Source organism: Squalius cephalus, assembly GCF_949319135.1.
Source record: "Squalius cephalus genome assembly, chromosome: 18".
NCBI classification, from domain to species: domain Eukaryota; kingdom Metazoa; phylum Chordata; class Actinopteri; order Cypriniformes; family Leuciscidae; genus Squalius; species Squalius cephalus.
Genome location: NC_137139.1, coordinates 30,059,571 through 30,086,157, shown reverse-complemented (window position 1 = coordinate 30,086,157; position 26,587 = coordinate 30,059,571). Strand labels below are relative to the sequence as shown.

The window sequence follows — 26,587 nt, the reverse complement described above, 5'->3', positions numbered from 1 at the left end:
TCACAGTGAACATCAACACAAACACACTAAGAGCCCTCATTGTGCAGGGACTGTCTCGCACTGCTCACAAAGTGTGTCGAATCTGACCACATGCTAAGAGGGGCTTCAGCCGCGCTCATGGTCCAGTGATGGGCAGGTTTACCGCCTACATTTAAACTAAGACCCTGAGCTTAACAGACACACACAGCACAGAGCTGCCAAAAGCTTCCAAAAGTGCCAACCCTAAGAAAACAGGCAGAGATAAACCCACCACTGCTAGCTCAGGACCGCCAGAACCATCTTTAGCTTTCTCTCCTCAATAAACGGTGACAATTGGGCGCCCTTAAACCTGCCAATTAACAGCAGGCTAACAGAACACACACTGCCTCCTTTAGCTCTAGCATTCAGTGTTTTAACCGGTTCGGATTTTCTGAATTCGTATACAGGTAGTAAATCCCATAATGCAATGCGGTCAACTTCACTATTCACATCCAAAAAAAAACAAAAAACAGGTCATAAGGTACGTCCAAATTCACATGCTTATGCACTATTCTACTATTCGGGAATAGTTATGTGTTCACACTGAAAATACCAAATAGAAAAAGTGCACTTTAAATAGTCAGATGATGCACTTAACCGAAAAAATGACTTGTGCATGTTCATGCAATCAATCATGCGACTCTGATGTTGAATGACAAAACAACCATATCCAATTCGGTCCCACTTTATATTAAGTGGCTTTAAGTACTATGTACTTATTTGTGTTCAGGTTGTATTGTAAAACACTTGTGCTGCTATTGAGGTGTGATACGGGTAAGGTTAGGACAGGTGTGGTGGTATGGGTGGGTTAAGGTGTAAGGGAAGGGTCAACTGTGTAATTACAAATGTAATTACATAAATTAATTACAGCTGTATTTACATGCAGGTATTTTCAAAATATAAGTACAATGTAAAAACATGCATGTACACAATAAGTCCATTGTATCAAATTATTAATTCCAATGTAAGTACATAGTAAAGCCACTTAATATAAAGTGGGACCTAAAATTCCCACATTACACGACGTGTAGATCTAGTGCGTCATTTGGGATACAAATATAGCCACCTTGCGGAGAATGCACACACTGCGACTAGTCAAACTAAATAACTGCAATGACCACCAACCAATGAAAGTGCGAGAAAGAGCGCAAAAGAAGGCCAAGACAGTGGGAAGTGTGAGCGAAAAGAAACATCACACACTTCTGCCCACGTCTCCTCAACCACTGTCTCATCCATATTTAGCCATTCTGTGCAATTCAGTGCAAAAACGACAACAAGCTCTTATTCTGTGTTGCTCATTGACATGTTGTCAGCGGTGAGACTTTACCACGGCTACAGGGGTGTTATTAGGCACAACGTGAAGCAGTGGCAACAGCAATTTGATGAAAGATGCCAAAGTGCACTAGAAGTGAAATTTAATGGAATAAACAACTCTTCCACCAAATAATATACCGCATCTAATCGTGGGCTGTTTGCAACTGCCATTAATACAGAATGTGTATCACAAGTAGAGCATGAATTTAGTCATTACACATTTTAAAATGTGTCAGAATTTAAAATACATAATCACATATATTAATTGAGATAAAATAAATATCTTGCTTAAAATGGCCATCTTGACAGGGTAAAATTGGTGTGTCATTGCAAATGCAATGAAATCTTCGTGCCATGTTATGTGGTTAGTAATTATCAAACACTATTGATGACAAGAAAAAGAAGAAGAAAAAAAACAGTCACTGCTCTTGGCTGGAATATTTAGTAGCATTAATAAACAACCATATATGAGTTAGGCCTAATGTAAAAACAAACTAAATATACAATATACAAGTGCAACTAAAAACTAAACTTACATTGAATAACATATAAATTTAACTTAAACTTTTAAAAACTTGAATAAAAACTACTAAAGTAAAATAAGCTGAAGCACTAAAATTAGAAAACTTGAATAAAACTAAATGAAAGCTGAACAAAAATCAATAACTAATTAAACTAATAAAAATGACTAAAACAAATTATAACAAACTAAATTTAAAAAGAGCTCTTTTAAAATATGAATAAATGCTATAATAGTATATAAATGAACACATGCGGCAAATCACTGTACAGACTAAATCAAATGTTTTTGCAATTCGTCAAAAACGAACAGTGATGAAGGGTTTGAAAGGATAAAAACATGCAAAAGTATGTTTATTATGCATATTCTACAAAATAGCCTATAGTCTTTACGTCCTTAACCACACACAAAAAAATGTGTTTACTGCTTTTTTATATATATTTCTAAAACAATGATTTTGAATTTCTACCATATCTGGTGTGCGACTGCTTTACAAATACTGGAACTTAACAAGTTGTTAACAAGGTAATGCTTCACAATCAAATAAAGCAATTTTTCCTCAGTTTGTAGGGCAGAATAGAGAATCTCTAGAACAGCAGAAGCATGTGATTTGAGACACCATCTTTATCCTCAATATGTATTTCCGCATCCCATTTTCTCAGTTTTTTTCCACCTCCTCTCAAATCTGTTATATAAATCTCCTAATCATCTGCTCTCGGATTTGTGCTTTAATTGCTCTACTGCAGTCATCTGTACACCAAGATGTTTCACTGTGGGAATTAAATGAATCCAATCCGTAAAAAACAAAACAAATTTAGAGACAGAAAAAAAAAGAATGAAATTTGGGAAATGATCTCTGATGAGTTTCCCAGCAAGAAAAGCCCCTCCCCGCTTCTCGTTTTCTTTCATTGTACACTCTTCTCCTCGATCTATCCGATTTTTCCTCTTTTTGATTCGTGTCCAAATTTGCTCTTTCAGAAACACCACACGCACTTCTCTCGAGTCCTATGCGTGATTCCTCCACTAATGGGTTCAAAGGAGGCAAAATGCACACATCACATAAATACCTAAACACATGCATGCACAAATGTGCACACTCAACTTCTCAATAATAAATACAGACCTTGAGGTCCTTGGGAAAATAAAATACTGAATAGATGCTTCTAATATCATCTCTGACTACTCTTGAAGAATATTGGAAATGGACCTAAGTGGCCTCTTTAGTTTGTAGAGCAAAGGCAGTGATGGGTATGAATCTCTTAAAGGTGAAGTGTGTTATTCTCTGCACAGCTTGTATAGATTGGACAAAACAGATAGAGCCAAACTCACACAACTGATGATGTGTACACTACCATTAATAAAAATCGTTGATTATAAGAATAATGCTTAAAGGGATAGTTCGGCCAAAAATGATATTTAACCCATGATTTACTCACCCTCAAGCCGTTCGAGATGCATATGTCAATCTTTTTTCAGACTGTTGCCGGAAGCAAGATATTTTCATTTATAAAGTTTTAAATATGTATATTTTTATGACAAAACCGCACGGATTACCCTCAGAAGGCCTTCGTTTATCCCCCTGGAGCCGGATGGATTACTTTTGTGAAGGATGCATGCACATTTTGGGACTTGAAGGAGGTGGACCCCATAACTTGACATTATAACCACTGAAAGATCTAAGACATTTTCTAAAATAACTGAAAATGTGTTCGTCTGAAAAATGATTGACATATGCATCTCGAACGGCTTGAGGGTGAGTAAATCATGGGTTAAATATCATTTTTGGCCGAACTATCCCTTTAATATGTTTGTGAAAATGTTCCCCTTGTGAACAGAATCAGCCTTCGTTTGAAATAGAAATCTTTTGTAACATTATAAATGTCTTTACTGTCACTTTTGATCAACTGAACGCGTCCTTGCTGAATAAGAGTCTTAATTTACAAAACTTTTACAAATCCAATTGGAAAAAATCCTAGTTCATCCATCAAAGTCAGTGCTTGTGTCTCGACTCTTAGCAGTGGAATGGTCAACTTCAGTTTTTTCTCTGAGACAGCTGCCCTCCGTTCAGCCAGAACTGATCCACAATGCAGTTCTCTGGATCGTACACAGGTGAACGGTTGCATCGTGATGAACAACAACAGTGACAACAGCGTGTCCTGGCCCATCGGATAAACATTTACTAGGATACAGTGTCAGGCAGAGAAGCGGATGCAACATTTATGAGGTGCGCTCTCTTGATCTCGTGTTGGTTTCGCGCCAGACTCTTTAAAGCCTTGTGTTCTGTATAAGCAACTGGCAAACTTACTCAGTGTGAATCGCAGCTAATGTGACCTATACAGCGCAGCTCATTACCGCAGAGCGTGTGCGAGCATCTGTGTTTTTTAGTGCATGTGTGTCTGTGCATGTGTTACTAAATGTGACCACTGAGCATGTAATTGCGTTTTGCAGTTTTTTTTTTTCTGGTGACATCTAATAATTACTGTCAAAATCCTGCATTTAACAAACTCTGAGGCAATGCAATAGCCTTGATTTATTTATAAAAGAACCTCCCAAATCGACCTGCTTAGCAACAAGGATGGTGTTATCATGTTTGCGAGATTAAAACGTCTTGAAAAAAATGGACAGAACCATAAAGGGATGAGAATTGTGTCATCATTTACCAACCCTCGAGTCGTTCTCCAAACCTACATGCATTGGCCACAATTTTCTCTGAAAACACGGATGGACAATAAAATACATTTTTCAAAATATCTTCTTAGGCTTGGAACAACATAACGATGTCCAGAAATTATAATTTTGAGTGAACTATGCATTGGTAATACTTCCTATCACAATTTCTACCTAAACCTCTTATGAAAAGACTTTTCTCTTTGGCTTATGCCACCAAGCCCTTTTATTTTTCACATTGAATACCATGTTTCACTCAATAAGTTGCATTGAAGAAGTAAAATTAGTTGCAAACACCGTTTCATCAAATGAAGTTCTAAATTAGCATGCAAGCATAACAATCAAATGTTCACCTTACCCGTCCAATCAGCACCGGTTCTGGTCCACTATATTCCTCTATCACAAAAAACTGGTTCCATATCCAGCTTCTCCGGCTCCGGGATTGTGGGGGCATCGCATCCAGATTTGGTCCAGTAAAGGTCCTGTGGAAATCGCCACTGCTCTCTGCTTCTTGGCTGCCAATCATTATAGTTTGCACTTCCTGTCTGCTGTTTTTTAACCCAGAAGGAGGCTTCAGCCGGATCACGCTGGCGTCTGATCGAGTAGATCTGTCAGGTCCTTTTTCCCCAGGTTCAGTCTCAGTTTCCTCTTCTGCAGGAGTTAGATCAGCAGGAACGGAGCGATCTGGAGATATTTTGGAGTTCTGGTCAAGAGGTGATCCTGCTGTCTTACAGTTTTCTGGGATATCTTTGGAATTGGGATGAAATTTATTCAGAATATGTGGAGTAGAATCTGTGTTCACACTTGCATCAGACAACAAAACTGGAGTCAATGTGATTTCAAATCCAGTTTTTGCAATTTCTTCAATCTGTGTGTGATTCAATCCTGATACAGAGTCCATAGCGTCTGTGTTGCTTTTTGGCAAACTATCCTGATTTTTATTTGCTAATCTCAAGCTTGGTGTTTCTGCTTTGTTGTCAAACGGCATCTCCCTTTGCCCTTCCTCCACGTCTAGACTCTCTACCCGACTGTCTTTCGTTGCAGTTTGCAAATGCTCCTCACTTTTCCATTTTCTCAGACGGGCACTACTTTTCCCGAGCTCCAAGCACATACACAGAAAGAGCAACACAGCCCAGATACTGCCACTCATCTTGCTTCACTTCGTTATTAGTCACAATGTCTGCCACGGGGGAAAGAACAATAAGATCGACCTTCACTCACGCTCTGTCTTGCTGAGTGGGCGGCAGCTTCATTCATCTCCTCTTCCCAATTCCCTTATTCTTCATGAGGCTCAGTGGTCATTTAGCATCTTATCCGTTTTTGTGGATTACATTTCTCTCTTTGGGTCGGGTTAAACACAGAGGGCGATTCCCATGGTTTGGGGTTTGATTGGGCAAACCTGTTCAAAGAGATAAGAGGATGAGAATCAGTGCTGATCATGAGTAAAGTTAATTGGGATTTGCTGTTGGGATTACTGGAAAACTAGCACAGTTTCAATTAGGTGACAGTTTTAGGTCTCTGCAGGATCATCATGGGTACAGAAACGTGCATGACTAGCCAAGGTTCATAAAACTTTCAATCTCTTAAAATCTGGGACTGCTCCAAAGGAGCCTTTCAAAGCACACAATAAATACAGAAGCTGAGCGGTTAGTTTCCATTACTTCCCCAAAATGAGGTTGAGTTGAGGATTTTAAAGTCTTTTAGAGCATTCAACAAACGTGATTGACAAATGTGATTCATTATTTGTTATAATTTTTTCTTTTTGTGACATACCTGATATCCAATACTTGATTTAAAGATATGCCATGCTATTAAAAGGAAAAAGGAAAAAAGCAGACAGCTTCTCTAGTCTAAACATGTCCAAAATAAATTACAATCATGCATCTTTTATGCAACAGTTTTAGAAGCAAAAACCAATATTGCAACATTCCTTAAACTGCCCTTGGCCATCTCACAAACTTTATGCTTGTGAAATGTAATTACTGGCTTGCATTTTAGGTGGCTAAGCACTTTGAAACAGTCAATCACTTGGTTCATGAAAACGTGTTGAGTTGCATGATTGTGCATTTTACAGGGCTGTTTCTAACTGTCCGGACGAGGTTATTTCCATCCACATTAACACTCAACCATTTCAAATTCTGGCACCAAACCATATCCTCATTCACTTTTATGCGGCACATTTTTAGAGGCACATGGAGGCTCTAAACTGCACTACAGCTCGACTATTTCAACAAGCAATCCCGACTCTATCTTTATACAAGGCTATTTGTCACTAACTGTCCTTTTAAAATATCAAAGCGTAAATCTGACTCAAGTATTTTATAATAATCAAGTTGTACAGCAGCTGTCTTTGACTACAACTGAATATTCTAGCTTTACCACCCTTGTGAATAAGAAGTACACTTTAGCATACTTTTAAAAAGAACACTTACTACAGAAAAAAAATCTCTAAAAGAATATTCTTAAAGGGGGGGTACAATGGTGTTTCGTGTATTCAGAGTTGTTTACAGTGTTAAAGAGATGGATTCTCATGCTAAACATGGCCAAAGTTTTAAAAAAATATTTTGGACGAATAACGGAGAATTTCTGTGCCGAAAATCTTACTTCCGGGTTGGTACAAGTTTCGGCTGGTTTTTTTTCGACCGTGGATCTAATGACGTAGACCAGAGTGGAACTCCTTATATGAGCATTTCTCCCGGAAAAGCTCGCCCGCGCACACGTCGACCAGAGGAGAGCGAGACCGCGCACATCAACGCGCTTCAACAGGAAATCATCGGCAGCGCTGCATAGTGTCTCCAAAGTGTGTTTTTGGATGTGAGGGAAAGCTTACCATGTTCAGCTTCCCAAAGAACCCAGCGTTAGGAACAGTGGATGCAACGATGAATGTTTTATAAACAAAGACCAGATCGACGGATTCTCTCTATGACTCTGGCTTCGCCCACACGGCCCGCCTCCAGACGCTCGTTTTTTTCCGGAAAGACTCGGTACAGCTTATCTTTCTTTTATAAATATAATAAAACTAAAGACTTTTTGGAGATATGAAGGATGCAATACTACTCTATAGGTACTCAAGATTAACAGGAGATTGAGTGAAAATGAGCATTTCACCCCCCCTTTAAGTGCAAATGTAATGTAATTTTTTCACACACTTGGGGAACGTTTACAATATAACGATAAGCTTAAAACGGACAAGATTTTCCTTGAGTTCAAGATTTTCCAAGAGTTCTTTGTCAAAACGATCCCCACTGACACGGATCCTCGAAAACGATTAAAAACGCTGTATTCTGCCAGGCCACTAGATGGCGATGAAACACTAAGACTGAACACGTAATATGCATGTACATGACGTCATCGTCTTCAGAGATTTGAGTTTTTGTTGATTACACAGAGACCGTTTTCAAAAGTTAGCGTTTTCAGGCACTCAAAACGACGGTGTTGTGTAAACGAACGGCAAAAACGCATACAAAGTGTTACGTTTTTAGTTGAAAACGTTGTTGTGTAAACAGCCCCTTATGTAAATTTAAATGAAATGAAAATGTATTATAATGCAATTTATTTCTATTATCTTTGAAATACGGTCAGCATTTATGGTAAACTAAAATATATCTTAAATGTCATTTCTACTGAAACGTGCATGTCATGTATTTAAAAATATTTGTAAATAGACATTTCTAATGAACAAGCAGCAATTTAGTACATTTACAATATATTAACTTTCAATGTAATATCGAATAACACACTAGCTAAAACTGTTTATACAACAGTAATTTAAAATGTACTTTAAAGTAAAAAAAAAAAAAAAGTCACAAATTAAAAAGTTAACGTTTTAAAAGTGCACTTGAGTGTGTTAAGAAACATAGTCATGAAATTGAACTCTCTTTAAGTAGGCCTACTCTCAACTGGCCTTTGATTTCATTAATATCATATTATCTGCAATTTTATTAATATATTAATTTAAGATTTGAAATACACTACAGGTACACATTAAGGGCACTATTTAACATATACATCTATTCTCGCTTTCCTGCATCTAATGTATTTTACCCGTGTTGGTAATTGTAATTTTTTTTCTCTTTCTCTCAAATCCTGCTGATGTTTAAACATTCAGACAGCTTTCCATAAACAGATTAAAAGCGGGAGAGAAATGGCCATGTCCTGAACCAGTCAACCCTGTAGCTCTTCCTCACACATTTGCACATCCAACTTGGGTTTCCTGCGAGACAGAAGATAAGAGCACACTTTCAGCAAATGTAATCATATGGCCATGGCACTGGATCAAAATTTAAGAGCAGTTATTTTGCCCTTTTCTCAGATTGTCTAATGAGTCTCATTACAAAAAAAGGAAAGAAAAGAGGCTAAATCCATCTTCAAATGCCTTGCTTTAGCATGTCTCAGAAAAACAATACGGTCATGTTGAACTCGGCACGTCTCTCAGGAGACCACGGCGGTGGAAGTAATCTCTGATCAATGATTCAGACGGAAACCACAAATGTCAGCTTTCACAATCTGGACTGTCTCTGAGCTCAGGCTATGGTTTGAGAGCTGAGACTCAGGCTACATCCAAACTTTCAATTATCAGAGATGTGTGACTCGTGAACCTCGATGTTAGCACAGAAGTGACATTTTGTAATTGTGTTTCTTTACAACCGGGAGCTACCCATAGAAAAGTCAAGAGAGGAAACTTTGAAAAAACTAGATTTGAACATTTACTGAATAAAATGTGTGGTGCTTGTCTGTGCAAAATATTTATTTATATAAATATATTGCTGATTTGGTGCTCATTAAACATTTATTACTATTATCAATGTTGAAAACACTTGTGCTGCTTCATATTTTTGTGGAACCAGTGATATTATTTATTTTTTTCAAAATTCTTTGATGAATGGGGAAAAAAAGCAATTATTTAAAAATAGAAATATTTTGTAACATTATAAATGATTTTACTGTCACTTTTGATAAACTACAGTACGGGATCTATTTCCCGCCTTAAGTATTGCAGCCACGGATCAAAAAATAATAAGCGTGAATCAAAAATTTAAAAACACAGGTAAAAATATATTGCACAAACTGAAAAAAAATTATGCAAAATGATCAGAATAGCAAACAACGTGGTCACGGATCAAAATATAATAAGCGTGAATCATGAAATAACAAGCATGAATACAAATTTTAAACACATTAAAAGTTATTTTGCACAAAACTTAAACTTATGGTCATGCTTTCTTAAAAAGTTTTCCTTGGTTTTATTACTCTGTACTTTGTGCTCTCTTGCATTTTCTGCTCTTTTGTAGTGTTGTGCTGTTTTTCTCTTCGCTCTTCTTTCTATGCTCTGCACTTGCTTTCCCAAATGTTGCAGTTCCAGTTTCATGTAAATTAGGGCGGGCTTAAGTGTCACCATTGGTCCACTAGTTCTAGATTGACAGTTACTCCTCTAGCCAATCAATCGAAGAGGGGATTGACGTCACACCAATGCGAGCTACTGATGCTTATAGAGAGCCTAAGTCCCTCCCCTTCCGGCCGACCACCATGGGACCTTATTTCGGAAAAATATTGTATGGGAGTCAATGGCGAGAGACAACAAATATTTTGATCTCGTTTGAATTGTGCCCTGATTTACACATATGATGTTTGTCAATTTAAAAGATACATTTTAAAGTCAAGAAAGTCGCAGCTTGATGTAAAACTGCTGAGGTATAAGACTGTGAAAATACGTAATTACAAAGACTACAAACCCAGAAGGCGCACATGCGACGTCATACCTTTTCTCTCAATGAATGAAGCTTTACTGAAGCTAACGTCTGTCATTTTTCTATAGTCTTACATTATAATCGTATAATCGTTTTGAGCCAGAATACACACATACGAGCAACGGATCTTGTGACGTACATAGTGCGAGACGAGAGATGTAGTTCATTGAGCGATTTTCACATAAAACTAAACGTTACTCTTCTGTTTTATGACAAACTGCGACTTTCTTGACTTTCATAATTACCTTTTAAATTGACAAACATCATATGTGTAGTTCAGGGCACAGTTCAGACGGAATAAAAAGATAAGTTATCTCTCGCCATTGACTTCCATACATATTTTTTCCGAAATAAGGTCCCATGAGCCGGAAGCGGAGGGGCGGGACTTAGGCTCTCTATACAGGGGAAGACGACAGTTTACTTTTGATTCACGCTTATTATTTTTTGATCCGTGGCTGCAATACTTTAGGCGGGAAATTGATCCCATACTACAGAGCCCTAGACATGACATGCAGGGAAAAAATATGTATATCGTGAAAAAAAATTTGTGGAACGATAAATATATATTTTTGTCCATGTGCAGGGCTCCGTAACATTGTTCAAAATAAAAAATGTTTCTTGAGCAGCAAATCATCATATTAGAGTGATTTCTGAAGGATCATGTGACACTGAAGACTGGAGTAATGATGCTGAAAATTCAGCTTTGATCAAAGAAATAATATATATTTAAATTATAAAACAGTTCTTTTAAAATTGTAATAATATTTCACAATATGATATTTTTATTTTTGCAAAAAAACAAAACAAAAAACATTTTGAAATGTATTCCAAAATTGGACCAGTAATGCACGATTAGGGGTTTGTTCAAGTGACTAACCCTAAGTGTAAGCAATAATAATAATAATGATTCTTACATTATAGATTTTCTGATTTAGGACAGTCATGTCTGGAGCTCAACTCAAAACTTTTTTTACAGATTCTTCTCAGGAAGAATATAAAGACAGAACCTGGTGCAGGACAAGCGCATTAGACCTTGACTAAGATTGGTTTTCGATCGCAGTGAATTGCCATTTAGCTGAAACTCTGCAATGACCGAGATGAGAAAACCTTTTGCACCAAGCCGCAGCATTCACACTTGAGTCCATGACACCCCATAGTACATTAACTTTAATTTATTCTGAAGCACTCCCATGCCCAGACTGAATAAAACATGTGCGATATGTACAGTACAAATCCCCGTGACAGTCTTCTTGCCCTGGGTCTTTGTTCACCTCGTAAGAGCTTGTACCATAGGCCATGAAACGCATCATTAATAGAAAGCAATAAAGTGTCTGTTCGGGCCGCCGCCTCCCCGGCTGTGGATCAATATTGTTTCCACACATCAGCGGCGGTGACAGCAACTGTATCGCGGGGGAAAGTGATAGAGACAGGTGGAAGTGGGTGGGCTGAACATGGCTGTAATGGAGCGCCAAGGCCAAACTTATGCAACTGAATCCAATTAATCAGCAGCCTTTGATGGACGTGACGGCAAACAAACAAATAAAGATCAGAACAAACTCATCCGTGTGTTTTTCATCCGTTCTTGTCACTGTGTGTTGAGTTAATGCTGAGAAATGAGGGGTTGTGTGTTAGGCCTGCAATATTTTTGCTTCATTACATCTGATGCATTTTATCATATTCCAGCTCTACTAAATCAAAGCATTTTACATCAATTTAGCTCTAATACATCAAGCATTTTACCATATTTCTGCTTTAATATACTGTATGTCAAGAATATTTCCAATCATGTTGCACATCTTGAGCATCTTAGCATATGTTAGCTTTGCTATACAACCATAATATTTTACCATAGCTTTACCACATCTCCATATGTATCTCTGTATTACAATATTTCTGCTTTGCTACATCTCAAGTATTTTACCATCTTCCAGCTTTTACAAGTATTTTACTTTCAGATTTATTACATTTACCATAATCCAGCTTTGCATGTTTTGCATGTTACGTAACAATTATATTTTAAGTATATTTTACCATATTCAAACTTTACATGTTAAGTATTTTACTATATTTCAGATTTACTATTTCAAACATTTTACCATATTCCAGTTTTACTACATCTCAAGTATTTTACCATATTTCGCCTTGACAATATTTTAAGTATTTTACCATAATCCAGATATACTGTACCACATCATATTTTATATTCACCTTTATCACATCTTAAGTATTTTCCATATTTCTTTTTCACTATCGCATTCAAGTTTTACTAATATAACCATTTTTACAATATTTTAAGTACTTTACCATATTCAAAATTTACCACATATCAAGGCTGCGTTTCCCGATAACGTATATAAGGTATAACCCAACTAAAGGTATACCATTTCTAGGCGTGTTCCCCGAACCATACCTTAGGAAGTTCACTTCAGAAATAGTGGAAATTGCAATTATTAGGATTAATGGGATATTATAAAAAATAATCCAAGCTATAGCCAAGCCTACATATTTTAAAATTGTATCATATACTGCTGCCACAATAACGGCACATTACACATGTTTACGTGCTTTCTTCTTTCTCCTTTTTGTTCGCTGAGGTGGAGCTGCGATGAAATATTGTCCAGCACAAATACTTTCCAGCACTTGAGTAGCCTAATAAAAGTGTACATCGTACGTATGGTGCTCGGCAGTGATCAGAAAGGATTTAAACAGTGAAGTTTGAAGTGATCTCTTCTTGTAAACTTAAGAGATGTGGATTCGGACAGCAGATAAATCACCACACGACCTTGTGTTCGTCAAAGAACAGTAGCCTAGGTAATTTGGCCGTAGATTTATACGAGGGTTGGGTGAGAAAAACACTGACATTCTGGATTCGGACGGCACTAAAACCACCGGCTAACCCCTGTAAATGTTGAAAATACCGTACGACCCCATGAGAAACAATTATTCAGACATTTCTGAATAGGGCTTAACTGCGTATGCTTTCACTGGCCTTTGAAAGCGCTCCGCGGACGGCGCCGTCTTTCATTTAGCACAACTATTCGCTGTGTCGCTGCCATAGATTGAACAATCATTCACAATCATTCCCTTTAAATAGACTCCTATGCCTTTACTGGCTAATGGTTTGCCAGCTGATGTAATGTAATTAAAAAGCTAACAACAATCAGTGCAATTACAATTTTATTCTGTGCATGAAAACACTTGAAATAGCCTAATTGAATACTGTGTGTATTAACTTCAGAATTATATTCGTATACTGAGATGTGAAGACATTTTTTTTGTTGCAGTGTTGGCCACCTGTTAACAGTGATAAGGTAAAGCGTGGTACAGACCAAACTTCCAAACGTATGACTTACAGAAGGTATTTAGGGAAACACGTATTAACGATAAGGTACAGCTTAAGGTATAACTTAAGAACGACGTAGCGTTATGAAGATTTTGGGAAACGCAGCCCAAGTATTTTACCACATCAAGCACTTTACCACATACCAGCAATACATCTTAAATATTTAACACAAATACTGCAGTATTTTACCATATTTCCACTTTACTCATCTATTTTATCACATTCTGGCTTTATTATTTGACCACATTTTTGCTTTACGTCATTTTAAGTAGCCTATTTAACCGTATCCAACATCACATATTTCGCCATATTCAATCCTTACTGCATTTCAAAAATTTCAAAATATTCAAGCTTTACTATAACAAAAGCATTTAGCAATATTGAAGTCGAACTATAACTACAGTACTTTCTTTTACAAAGCCTTACTTGCGTAACTAAGAGGAATTAATCAACAGCCTCAGACGGACGTGCCAGAACAAATGAATAAAGCTTGTGACAAACTATGTTTTTCCTTGTCAGTGTTTCCAGTTAATGCTCGCTGAGCAACAGGGAATTGTGTCAGTCCCTCTGAGCTGATAATATTGTTTCTGACTGTCAGAGGTTGCTTTGTATTCATGAGCGCTACACCGGCTATAAGGCCTTTTTACGTGCCATCGAATTCTTTATATGAGCTAGCATTTTCTATGATTAACATGAGACCTGATTTTGAATCACATTTCCCACTGTGAAGCCCAAAACACAGCAGAATCCACAGTAACTTCAAGATTCTTCCTCTAAAGTGTTGCTCTACTGGGCCGAGAATTCAATGCGGTTCTTGTCATGGGTCCAAATTGGATCTACTGACTTAGGACCCCTCAGGCTAAGCATCTTGAGGAGAGCGAACTATCAGAAATATCTCCTTGAGCTGATAAATTGAAGCCATAAATGGCATAATTAATTCCTGTGTTCTGCACCCATACATTTAACGATCTGGCGTTCGTTAGCATTAGAGTCAGGTCCCAGCCATTGATCTTAAGAGCCCCAAGGCATGATGGAGCCTGTCACCAACATAACGAGACTTAAGAACTATAATTACCAGACATTTCTCTTCCTCAATCCTCCTTCCCATCTCCCTCATTCATCCATCATTCTCCCACAATAACGCTCTTAAAGGTGATATTATATTCAGAAAGTACACTGCCATTTCAAAGTTTGGGGTCAGTAATAATGTTTTTTAAGAAATGTATAATTTTACTCAGCAAGGATGCATTAAATTGAGCAAAAGTGACAGTAAAGACTTTTATAATGATTTATATTTCAAATAAATGCTGTTCTCGGTCTATTCACCAAAGAATCCTGAAAAGATGTATCCCAGTTTCACATTGGATACACAGCATCCCTGCCGAGTAAGACCTTCAAAAGCATCTTTTGATTATGACTTCAAGATGATGTGTGAATTTTTTTTATGCTAAAATTCTTCATAACATGCAAAGTGCACTTATTCATAAGTTGATTTCCCTGAAAGGTTTAACACACAAAAAAATATGTATCTCACTTATTGAGCATCCCGAATTATGGCGGGCGGGACTCTCTATTTTGTCTGTCCGACATTTTAAATTGTTCCTACATTGACAGCCACAAATTACAGCTGTGTATTCTGATACATTTTTACAAGAAACACGTGAAAAAATATAAAATATGCCCACAAGGCAAGCCATCTGATTATCCAGATTTCACTCACTGTAATATGATAATATGGTGCTAATAGTGCCATAGAAATACTATAAATATATAGGATAAATATATGAAAGGATGTGTATTGCTTAAGTCATGTTTGCATGCAGTTTTTGCTTTGGTGCCTCTACTTTCTAATATAAAACCTCCACACACTGGTTTAGATGTCACATATTTTAAAGTATTTGTATTTATACCTACACTAAAGAAAAGCCCACCATTGAACCTCTGAAATATACAGACGCACACCGCACTTTTACAAATCCTTTTTAGCATCCTACACTTTCGCAGGTCTCTACACCACAACACAATTATAACTTGCTCACTAAGCCTCATTCATTAAAATGGAAATGAGGAACGGGCCGGCCCTCTGAGTGTGTACAGCTGCTTTTTATTGATCCAAACTGGAGTGTTTACCTAAGAGATGAAAAAAGACAACAACAGAATTATTCTATAATTCACAGCGTTGCTCTGTGTCATATGGGAGCGCAGAAAGTGTTTTGAGCTTCTGGTCATAAAACCTTGACTTGCTATGGCTCAATGTGTTTTTTATTCTTTTCCTCTTTCTCGTCCCATTTTTCAAGCCCCTCTCAAAGGTAAAAAAGGGGGGATAATGTCATCTCTGCTAGAGCTGCTTTTAGGATCACATTAACACTTGCTCATCAATATTAACATCAAACTTTCTTCTCCAAATGCATCTTTCCTTTTCATCTCATCGCATGCCCCTTCTGATACACTTCAGTTTCGTTGAGGCCTAAACCCATTAAACGTACTTTGGCTCTTGCTATCTTTGGAAGAGAAAACTACCATGCTAATCGTACTATTCCTGTGGTATATAATTTTGCAGTGTGCAGAGTAAACTGCCTGAATGCACTGCATTCCCAGATGACCTACTACTTTTGCCAACATGTGCATTACAACTAGAATACACTTAAAATGCAATGCATCTTCTTTCTTTACATAAAATTATACAGTATGCACAATAACTGGGACCCAGAGACCAGAATGTCATAGAGACTTGAGACTCGGGATGGCTTTTTTGACTTCAACCAGCAATCACATAGCAACCACCCGGAACACCCTAGTGACCGCATAGCAACAAGTGAAAAAATCAACACTCACAACATCAAAGCAATGCTTTGAAAGATCACTCTTAAAGAGGTCCTATTATGCTTTTCCACTTTTTCAACTTTAGTTAGTGTGTAATGTTGCTGTTTGAGCATTAAAATAAAATCAGCAAAGTCACAAAGCTCAAAGTCCCCCCAAAGAGATATATTTTATTAAACAGAATCCACTTTCCAAGAACTACAACGAACGGCTCATTTGGATTATAACATGTTTTTTTCCGGGCTTTGTGAAGTCATAAGGTAAATCATTTAAATAAACCTTGCTCACAGAATCCGCAAAAAAGGGGACGAGGCCTGGTTGAGCTCTGCTATGTCAAAGAGATGCTGTTTTTTCCACATTTCCAAAACTCATTTGTTTGACCTTCCTAAGGCTGATGAATTTAGAGTGGTTAAAGTGTATTTTAAACACTGTTCCTGAACATTAAAACCAAAACGTTTATCTGTGCGCTGCACATTTTATGGAGAACAGATTGTTTTCTGTTGCTTTTGTAAGCTCTCGTTTTTTGTAAGACTGTTCACCACTCCTTAGGAAAATGGTTTTGTGATCGATTAATGTTTGTATTACCTTAGTTTTCCAACAAATATCATGATTAAATGATGGATAACATCATTTTGGATTTATGGCTGTCTTTAATTTATGCCGTTTCACGATTGGCCGGATTCATCGCATGACAACGATCACGTGTTCATTCAATCACCTTCATTTCCACTAATGCTCACAAATCAGCATTTTTATAACAGTAAAATCTCTTTTCATGTAGTCACAATATTATATGTGTCATGTTTATCAAAATAAAACTGATTAAAAAAACCCATAGGCCCCACAACATTGATATTTAAATAGTATAGGCTTATGTTGAACAAATATTCTTGTAGATGCTGTATTAAGCAGTATTATGGAAATGTATCTGAAACATCTGTGTATTTGACAAATATTGCATTTATTTGACTTCAGCTGTGGTAAAGTATGCAAACACCACGTGCGGTCACTACGGGAAGCAGAAAGTGCCCGACTTCACGTCTCAGTTTTCAGCTGCTCCCGGCTGCCGATCGGTTACATCCAGCCGCAGCCGAGCCGATGTCGACCTATTGTTTCCTTAGGCTTAATCCCTGGGTTGTTTCCATAGCTGTGTTCTAGGCGCATCTCAAACCTAATAGTGCCCAATTTAAGGGTATGGGGGCAATTTTCAGGCACAGCCCATATTTATCTCCAGCTATTAATCACTTACACCTGTTCCTTGTTACATCCCTTGTGTATTTAAACCCCAGTGTTCTGCTATGTTATTTGTCTGTTGTTTTCCTTGATGAATGTTACATGTGTATTTGTTTTAGTTCAGGTTTTACCTGGATTTACTTTTGCTGTTTTTCTTTAAAGGTGCTGTTGTTTTCAGCAACCTCTAGCAGTGATGTTTCAGATGGCAACCAATAAGTTTACAAGCGCGTGCTCTTGCGCGTGCTCGAATTTATGAGCGAGCACTGTGGGTACCTTCAGACTGAGACGCAACACACCGGAGAAAGCATCACACAACATGCTGGAAACTAAGGTAAACTCCCACTGCAACATTACAATAATAGGCTACTTTTATCAGCTTGATGTTGAACTAATTCTCCATGCTCGTACCACGATAAGTATGGAACCATATCAACCGTGCCGAATTTTGCCACTGCAAGCACCACTTCACATTTTCTTCAGGAAATGTACATTCTAGGTTTGTAGATAAGGTTTCTCCATGATTCAAATGCCCTGCCGATGTTGAGCCGTGTTTTTTCACCTGAAGTTCATCCGATTCACGTCTGGCCTTACGAGCTTCAGCAGAAAAAACTTTTTTTTTTTTTATCAATATGTGGAGTTTGTGTTGGAGTCTGTGTTGTGCTGGGAGAGCAGGTCGTTTCTTAGTGTTATCAGACATGTCATGAGTTGCATAAGTCATAAGTCCATGTCATAAGTTGCAGTGTTGTCGCTGTTGAGTGCAAAGTCAGTAGGCTAGACGAGGAGAGAGGCTCGGGAGCGCGCGTGCAGGTCACGTCAATGGATTTCGCGGTAAATCCGACCCGGCACCTTCACATAAAAATAAGAATACTTGCTTTCCGAGGTAATAGCAAAACCCGCAAAGTGGATCATTTTAATGTGAGATTACAACCCCTTCACACCCCTTCACAACCCCTTTTTAGTAGAAAAGTTACATACAGCACCTTTAAATAACTGTTTCTGCTTTCGTTTCTGAAATAGCCACATTATAAATGCACAATTTTAAACTTTAAACGGTGAAAGAGAGAGGCTTGCTTTGGAATTGCTTAGCTTACAAAGTAAGTGTAAAGTAAATCATTTAGCACTACCTCAAAACATAAATTTGAACTGACTGTCAGTATGAATACTATGCTGTCTTCAGGCCAAATGATCAAAAACAAACTCTGCATTATGGAGCACAGATATTAGAGCTCTGTTCATTAGGGAGACACACAGCTTCTCCGGTGCAGAAGAACTTCTAAAAAAGTCTTTTGATTTAGATTTAATCTGTGATAGGAAAAATGTGTTTAAAGCAAGTGAAAACAGATGCTGCGAGTAAAGGTTAAAAAGAAACTTAACAGAAAAAAAATAAGAACTTCAGAATATGCATCATTTTGAATAATTAAAATTTGTAGGTTGATTCCCTGTAAAACCCTATTTAAATAATGGCAGAAAAGAAAGATATTGGGGCATAAAATATTTTTTTATTTGTTTCGTGATTTGAAAATGAATGCATCAGCTTGTTGGATTTAAAAATAAAATAATAAATAATAAAAAATCATAATAATATAATATTAAATAAGAGTATTAAATATTAAAAAAGAGAGCTATGGAAGTGGCCAAAAAATAAAACCGAATAAATGTTAGAGTGCATGTGAGAGGTTTATAAATATTTTTGATTCATGCAGGCTCGAAAGGGTAACGATGAATGGTCACTGCATCTCAAATGGCAAATCGCTGTTCCAGTCTCACTTCACTGGACTCAAAACACAGCCGCCAGTAAAAATAACCCACGAGCTTGTCAGATTCGCACAGGCATACGACAGGAGACGCACACATATTGCATGTGTGAGATTCAGAGAATGGTAAAGCCTTAAATGGCTGACCCCACAAAGGCACTGGATATGAAACTCACTTGAGTATCTCATGCAGATCTGAGCTGCTTCTTGCAAACTGAGCTGAATGTCAGATTCCATCCTTAACAGACTGATAATTCGCAGAACATTTGTTGAACAAGTTTGCTCTTAATGAACAAGCTGGAGCAAACGCACACACGTATAGGCCTACACACCCTGACCGCGAGAGAATTTAATTACAGTGAGTTGTTGCAGTAATCTTGCTTTAATGCTCAGACTGATGCATAGAATCCATTAAGAGAGACAAACTAGAAATCAGGGTGAAGGCAAAACACCTCCCTATTAATGCCAGTTTGCCAGTGTCACGGATTTGCTGGTGTTCAGGAGATGCATGACGCAGGAAATCAATAGAGACACTTTTATTAAACAGAGAATATTCACAAGGGAACAAACACGCTTGCATCACACGAGAACTGAAGGGATTGAACAGAACTGGGAGTATTTACACACCGAGTTAACTAAATGAACAACAGGTGAACATAATCAGTAACTAAGGAAACTAAATAGGGCACAATGAAGACTAAACTGAAAGGGTAAACATGGAACCAAGACATATGAACAAAAGCACAACTACATAACCCTGACAGCCAGCTTTGAGCTGTCATGAAGATCATTATTTTCTTGCAACACGTACTGAAACCAAGTTAGAGTCTACACACACACACGAATATCACAAACAAAGTTCCTTCTTATAATAACATGGTATATGAATACAGTCATTATACAGAACTGTGGAAATGATTTGATGGTTTAACGTTTGAAAATGAAGAAATTAAGATACTCATTTTTTATTTTAGAGTGAAATATTAAAAGAGTAATATTTCTTGTTTTGTTTGTATTTATTTTTAATTATAGTAAATAATAATATACAAATATGTAGGCTATCATTATTATGTTATAGCCATATTGATATATAATCATAAAGTTTTCAACAAACTGTGCAGCCCTACAAAAAGCACAGCAAACCTGGAATTTATTTTTTTAAATCACATATTAAATTGCAATCACAGTTTGTTTTTGTTTTTGTTTTTATATTTGATTTTCTCCCACAAATCATGCAGCTCTAACTTTACTATACTGCCACATTTTATAAGGGTTTAAACAAAGGCTGTTTTAAAACATAGTGAGCTACCTTGCTGTCTGCTGCCTGTAAATGAAATGAAATGGACATAAGTGACCATTTAGGCAGCATTTAAAGTATATCAAATCTTTTTTTAATCAATACTTTTCAGTACTGAATCAATTTGAATGAAATTCAATTTCACTTGAGGCTGAATGAAACTATGCTTACATGTATATATAAATGCAGAAATGTTAAACTAGCCTACTCACTCTTTCTTCCATCTTGGAATTTACTCACAATGCATTGTGGGAATACCTTCTTTGCAAATGATACATGCAATGCTTGCTTCAAAAAAATCGCAAAGAAGGTATTTTTTGGAAAAGACTTCACGTCTGGGACATTCTTATGATGCGGCCCACGTTTGCAGCTTGCCAGGGACGTGCAGAGAGTTCCTCAGGGGCCCCGGGGCTCAGATGTAAAAAGGGGCATATATATACACACATATATATATATATATATATATATATGCTTTGCATCTCAGAAATAAATTATATATATTTTTTTAAGTATATTAAAATAGCAACGACACCTCAGACTGACAGAAACGTAAAAATATAATGAAATTAGGCTACTTTACTTTTGTACACATTGTCATGTTAATTATAATCAAATGCATTTTCTTTTATTGACCACAATATTATCATTGATATTTGATTGAGAAGGGCACTTTTGATTAATTTTGAAATAGGGCAGGGGCTCGAGCACCCAAAGCATCACGTGCCTGCAGCTTGCTAGGTTTTGGACGGAGCAGAGCCCTAGACTTCTGACTGGCCTCCCATAAACTTCAATTGTTCTCACATGATCGGGCAATTTATAATCACTATAAACATATCTTTAAACTTTACAGACATTTTTGGATTCCTCACAAGTAGGAGAGAACAGTTCTATAGCCTATAGTTGCATGAGGAAGTTGTCACAAGGTCTATATTTAAATAACATAAGATTTTGAGTCAAAAGTCCAATTACACAAATGCTTGCTTTCCCTGAAGTGATTTTGTCTATCTATCTATCTATCTATCTATCTATCTATCTATCTATCTATCTATCTACTGTAGGTGTGACAACTTGCCCCGGTGTCTCCTATAGCGCACGCGCACACAGCTGTTAACTACTGTACAATAGCTGAGCCAGTTTGAGCAGATGCTGAGGTTGTAGGTTCAAACCACAGAAGGCTTGATGAACTATCCACTGTATTGTTCATGAACCGGTTCATGAATCACAAACTACAACGTGCCTTCGATCAAGACCGCTGACCTCAGGTTATTAAAACAGTACTGAACCCGTAATAACTGACCCAAAGACACTACGATTGGAGCACTAATTAGTAAACGAGCAGCCTTTAGTGCGCTGCGAGTCCGTGCGCTCCGGTAACCGGTCACCAGCGCGCGCGGCGCGTCTCCATCTGTCAGAAATTCAGCATGAGCGAAAGCAAAAGGTGTATTTTATTTTCCCCCAAATGTATCCACATGAGACACATCCAGCCAGCCAGAACACATCAGCGAGTATCTGTCGTTTTCCACAGTCACAGCACATGTCTATGGACTCAGCATGTGCCTGTAGATATCCAGACATTCAGCGCATGTTTCCGCTTTGATAAGTTTGAAATGCCGATGACACGAAACGCATGTTATACACACAACCTGCCGCTTATAAAAGGTATCAAGTCTTACCTACAGGAGGCTGATTTTACATGACAGCTGGAGAGTCTTGACTTGAGTCTTGTGTTGGTGAGGGTCTGACAGACAGACACGCGCACAAGAGCGCGTACTCGTACTCTCTCTCTCTCTCTCTCTCTCTCTCTCTCTCTCTCAGCATCAGCGCTCAAACCTGCGCGCGCGCACTCACAATAAAAATACGCAATTTTTTCCAAAATTTACGGGATGTCACAAACATTAGGCTATTTGAGGCTTTCTGTGCATTAATTCGTGTAGCCTGTATGTCAATATGCTCTCGAGTCCGTCGGTCATAATCAGTAATAGATAAGTTTGGCCGGCTGACACATTATTCTGCTTATTACACGGCAACTAGACAAATTAATAAATTAATGTATATGAAATGTTGATTCGCTGAAACTAAAGCCTACAATATAAATCAATAGGCATATTAATATGCGATTTTTTCTTTTGTTTTCTCAATCGTTTCATTTTTTTACACAAAATATTTTGCCACAGTCAGATAACTGTTAGAACCGTTAGATGGCGCCAATTAGCTATTCAAACTTCTGACGTATTCCACGTTCTTCCTTTTATAAAGAGAGCGCGCGGAATGATATGAGGGATGAGCGGTGATTGTTCAGAAATATTTGACCGATGAATGCGCCAATTGAAAAAACAAAAACAAAATTAAGCATGCCAGGGAATCTTTTAATAAAATGACACATTGCTGATTATGTCAAATATTTGAACTATTAGATTATGTTGGTAACCGTAAAATGTCCTGATAACAACACAAATAGATCCTGGCCTTCCAGCAACCGAGGTAAGAACACACAGCACGAAAATATTGTGCTGAATATTACTAATAATTAACAATATTAAGATGCAACATAAATCCAGTGTAAAGAAAAATATGAATAAATTCACTTTAAAAATGTTACGATAATTTTAACAATATATTTTGGGGCACACAGCACCATAATGAATTTGTTAAATATAATAGGCTACTCATTTTCTTTGTAAATTAATAAATTAAAAAGGTAATTAATGATGTCATCCAAATTACTTTGACCTGTCTGATGATAAAACCAAGCAATTCCACATATTATACAGTAGCAACCTGAATATAGGTTGGACATTTTTGACTTGGCCCACTATAAGCATCACCCAAAACACCTTAGCAACTGCATAACAATTCCCCGGCAACCACCCACAGTTGGGATGGGGGTTTTGTAAAGCACCACTCACATTTTCTTGAGAAGAACACATGAAGTCTACTTATTAATGATCCTCAAATTACCTGCATGCAACAGTATTTTACACACACAAACTCATTTTATTCCATTAGGAGAACAGAAATGGATATAATAATTCATCTTAATGTTGCTCTTTCTATTTTGCCAAATTGAGTTTCATTGCCTTGAAATTTAAAGTCTACTGAACACACACACACACACAAGGATATTTTATATACCACAGCATCATAAAATAATATTCTTATTATCATAACTGTTCCATGTATCACCTGCCTGTAATGTTCACTGAATTATTCTCAACTGTAAAGAAATCTTTCTTCTAACTCAAAAACTATTTGCAGATGTAATGCAGCCATGCATGTTTAATACATGCTTGCATAATCTTGAGATTAATGCTGCTCTGTTTTGTCGAGGATTCATTGCTTTGAAGTATAAATTCTGCTATTAATGCTCAGATTTATACACGTACACAGAGCTCATTGTTTTATATGCCACCTTAACATAAAGCCTCATCCTAATTATCATTATTGTTCCACAAATAATGCTCATTGAATGATTCTCAATTTAAACAGAAAGTTTGTTCTATTTGGGGATTTTATAGAGCCATAAATGTTTCATATTGTGCATGCATACTCTTGATGTTGCTCTTTTTCTGTTCAAAAATCCAAAATCGAAGCGTAATTGCCTTTTAATTGCCCTGAAGTTTATAGTCTGTCACAGAGGATATTGCTTGGGAGTTTTGGTGCAGTACGTTACGCTGAAAAGTTGCGAGTATAAGTGTCTATCGCCTAATAATCTACATGCAATCCCCTTGACGATGAATGATGAATGTGTGCCATGCAAACTGTGACCTGGGTTTGCAAATGAGGTCTCGCATGACATTCCTGTCAGCTCATTGTGTCATTTCAGCAGGAATCCAGCTCCAATATGTTTATTTCTAATTTTACCATATACATATAACAATGACTGGGAGAATATTTGCCTTGCATGTAGCTCCAATAACCGGAGAAGATGAATGTGTTGCATAGTACTTTCACACTGCGAGTCTGTGTGTGCGTTCAATACAACGCCCCAGTTTAGCTGCCTCCTCTCCTCCGCCGTTGATGGTATCTTATTGTTACCAGGTGGCTGCCAGTGACAGGAGCCTTGAAAAACTGCTGACAATAAGCCACGGCTCAAAGGAAAACGTGAAAAAGGAGGACAAGCGAGCAGTGCGGTTCTTCCTCGTGCCGGCGTAGGGGATGAGGAAACCATGTTAGGAACGAGATCCCTGGGGAAACGTTCCAGCGAGTTCCTGTGCTTTAGATGATGGTTCATAAACTACCATCATCCTCGAGGGCCTGGGAGCCAACACTGAAGTAGTTCAGAAGTGCCAATGAATGAAAAAGTGGGAATTAGAGGGAAGTTTGCTGAGCAGAAGGGTGAAATGGAGACCGATGGCGCGTGGGAAAGAAGGAAAGAAACCCTCCTGTGGAAGAAAGGAGAGAGGTCTCGTGTGAAAGATCTCTGTCATTCACACTGAGAGGGTTTATGTGCCGTCGTACTAACAGCTGTGGAAAATGAGCACTCATTGATTTCATGCATATGTCTCTCAGACATGTAAACACACACACTGAAACACAGCCATCCTAGTAGCGTAACAAAGCCACAGGGAATAACGCATTCTTTTCCGTTCTAATTTAAGAACTTCTCTCATTTAATGCCGTGTGTTACACACGATTGCACGCATCAACTGATTATCTCTGCATCACAACAAAAAGACACTGAGAAGAGTTATTTGATCCTCTATGAAACAGCATTCCCTTGAGCACAGATGTGACAAAGAACATCCAGCGACGTGAGATTGTACAGTGTAATACGGGAAGAACAAGGCCCCCAGATGAACATGCTGTTACTTAAGCAAAATCCTGCAGGCGTGCAGTGTGAATATCATGTTTTAGGATAGGCACGGATCTGTTTATTACTGTGCTGCCTGCTATAATTGAGATTAATGCAGTCCGGTGAGCATAACAGGAAAGATGCCAACTTTATACCTCTCTGCCAGGTCCTGAGTATTCAATCACAGTTTTAAAGAGAAAAATGCTTGATTGTAAGTAGGACTACAGTCGGAAGTGGTCTTAACCCACTTGCAACAAATAAAAATAGATTCCTTTTCTAGTTTAATTAGTTGGTTATGTCGACAGATTTACTGCTAATCCCTAAGGGACAAGCTTCTGTTTCAACTCTTCTTCTTTTTTTTTTAACACAATTGTGCCATCTAGTGACAACGTCTTGAAAATAAAGCATAACACAAAATGGATGCATATCATTAATAAGTCTCAGCAGCAAGATAATGTTACACTCCAGACATGTGAAATCAGATGCTTTTACAAATCATCCTTTCACTACTAAATGTTTTACCTTAACCGATAAAAAAATATTTTACAAAAAGTCTTGTGGTACAATGGTACAGAATTAGATGGTAATCTACTGTATGGTTACCCTAGCTGCCATAGTATTAAAATGGGCTCCAAAGTATACTATGGTAGGCTATATGTTGTGCATGTCCAAAATGCATGTAGTAGGCTATCATATTAAAATAACTCGATGACAGGCCCCAATTGCGTCTGTCAACAATCTAGCCTAGGCTACTAACCTGCAAAATTAATAAAACTATATTGTGTTAGATAAGGTCAAATATTATACAAATGGCCGATTTGTTACTTTTGAGTCGATGAATTATGGAAGTACTATAATACTTTCTTGTAGGCCATGCTTTTTGTTTGAAATATGTTTTTTTTTTTTTTTTTTTTTTAAATAGCCTACTTTGTATACTATAATTATGTAAAAATGCTTAAGGGGCAAAACCTTCTATGCTGAGTCTCACGTTCATGTAATGTTTCTCAGCGATTTAAAACACTACTAAAACTGAATTTCATGGTATGAGAGTCGTGTTTATGATGGTTCTGCGCAAGTTATGC

At 37.5% G+C, this 26,587-nt stretch overlaps 1 protein-coding gene across 2 annotated transcripts in view; it reads right to left on the bottom strand.

Annotated features, from left to right (window-relative positions):
- The window catches only part of cdh24a (cadherin 24, type 2a), a 77,449-nt gene extending 54,969 nt beyond the window's left edge, over positions 1 to 22,480 (bottom strand). The window contains exons 1-2 of one of the 2 annotated variants that reach the window (XM_079849067.1): positions 22,387 to 22,480; positions 4,878 to 5,918 (exon numbers count right to left, since the gene is read on the bottom strand). In XM_079849067.1, the coding sequence (XP_079705193.1) occupies positions 4,878 to 5,669 (792 nt within the window). In that variant the 5' untranslated portion in view covers positions 5,670 to 5,918; positions 22,387 to 22,480. The remainder of the gene's footprint in view (positions 1 to 4,877; positions 5,919 to 22,386) is intronic. The other variant, XM_079849068.1, reaches the window with a different exon arrangement.
- Between the last annotated feature and the right edge of the window lie 4,107 nt (positions 22,481 to 26,587).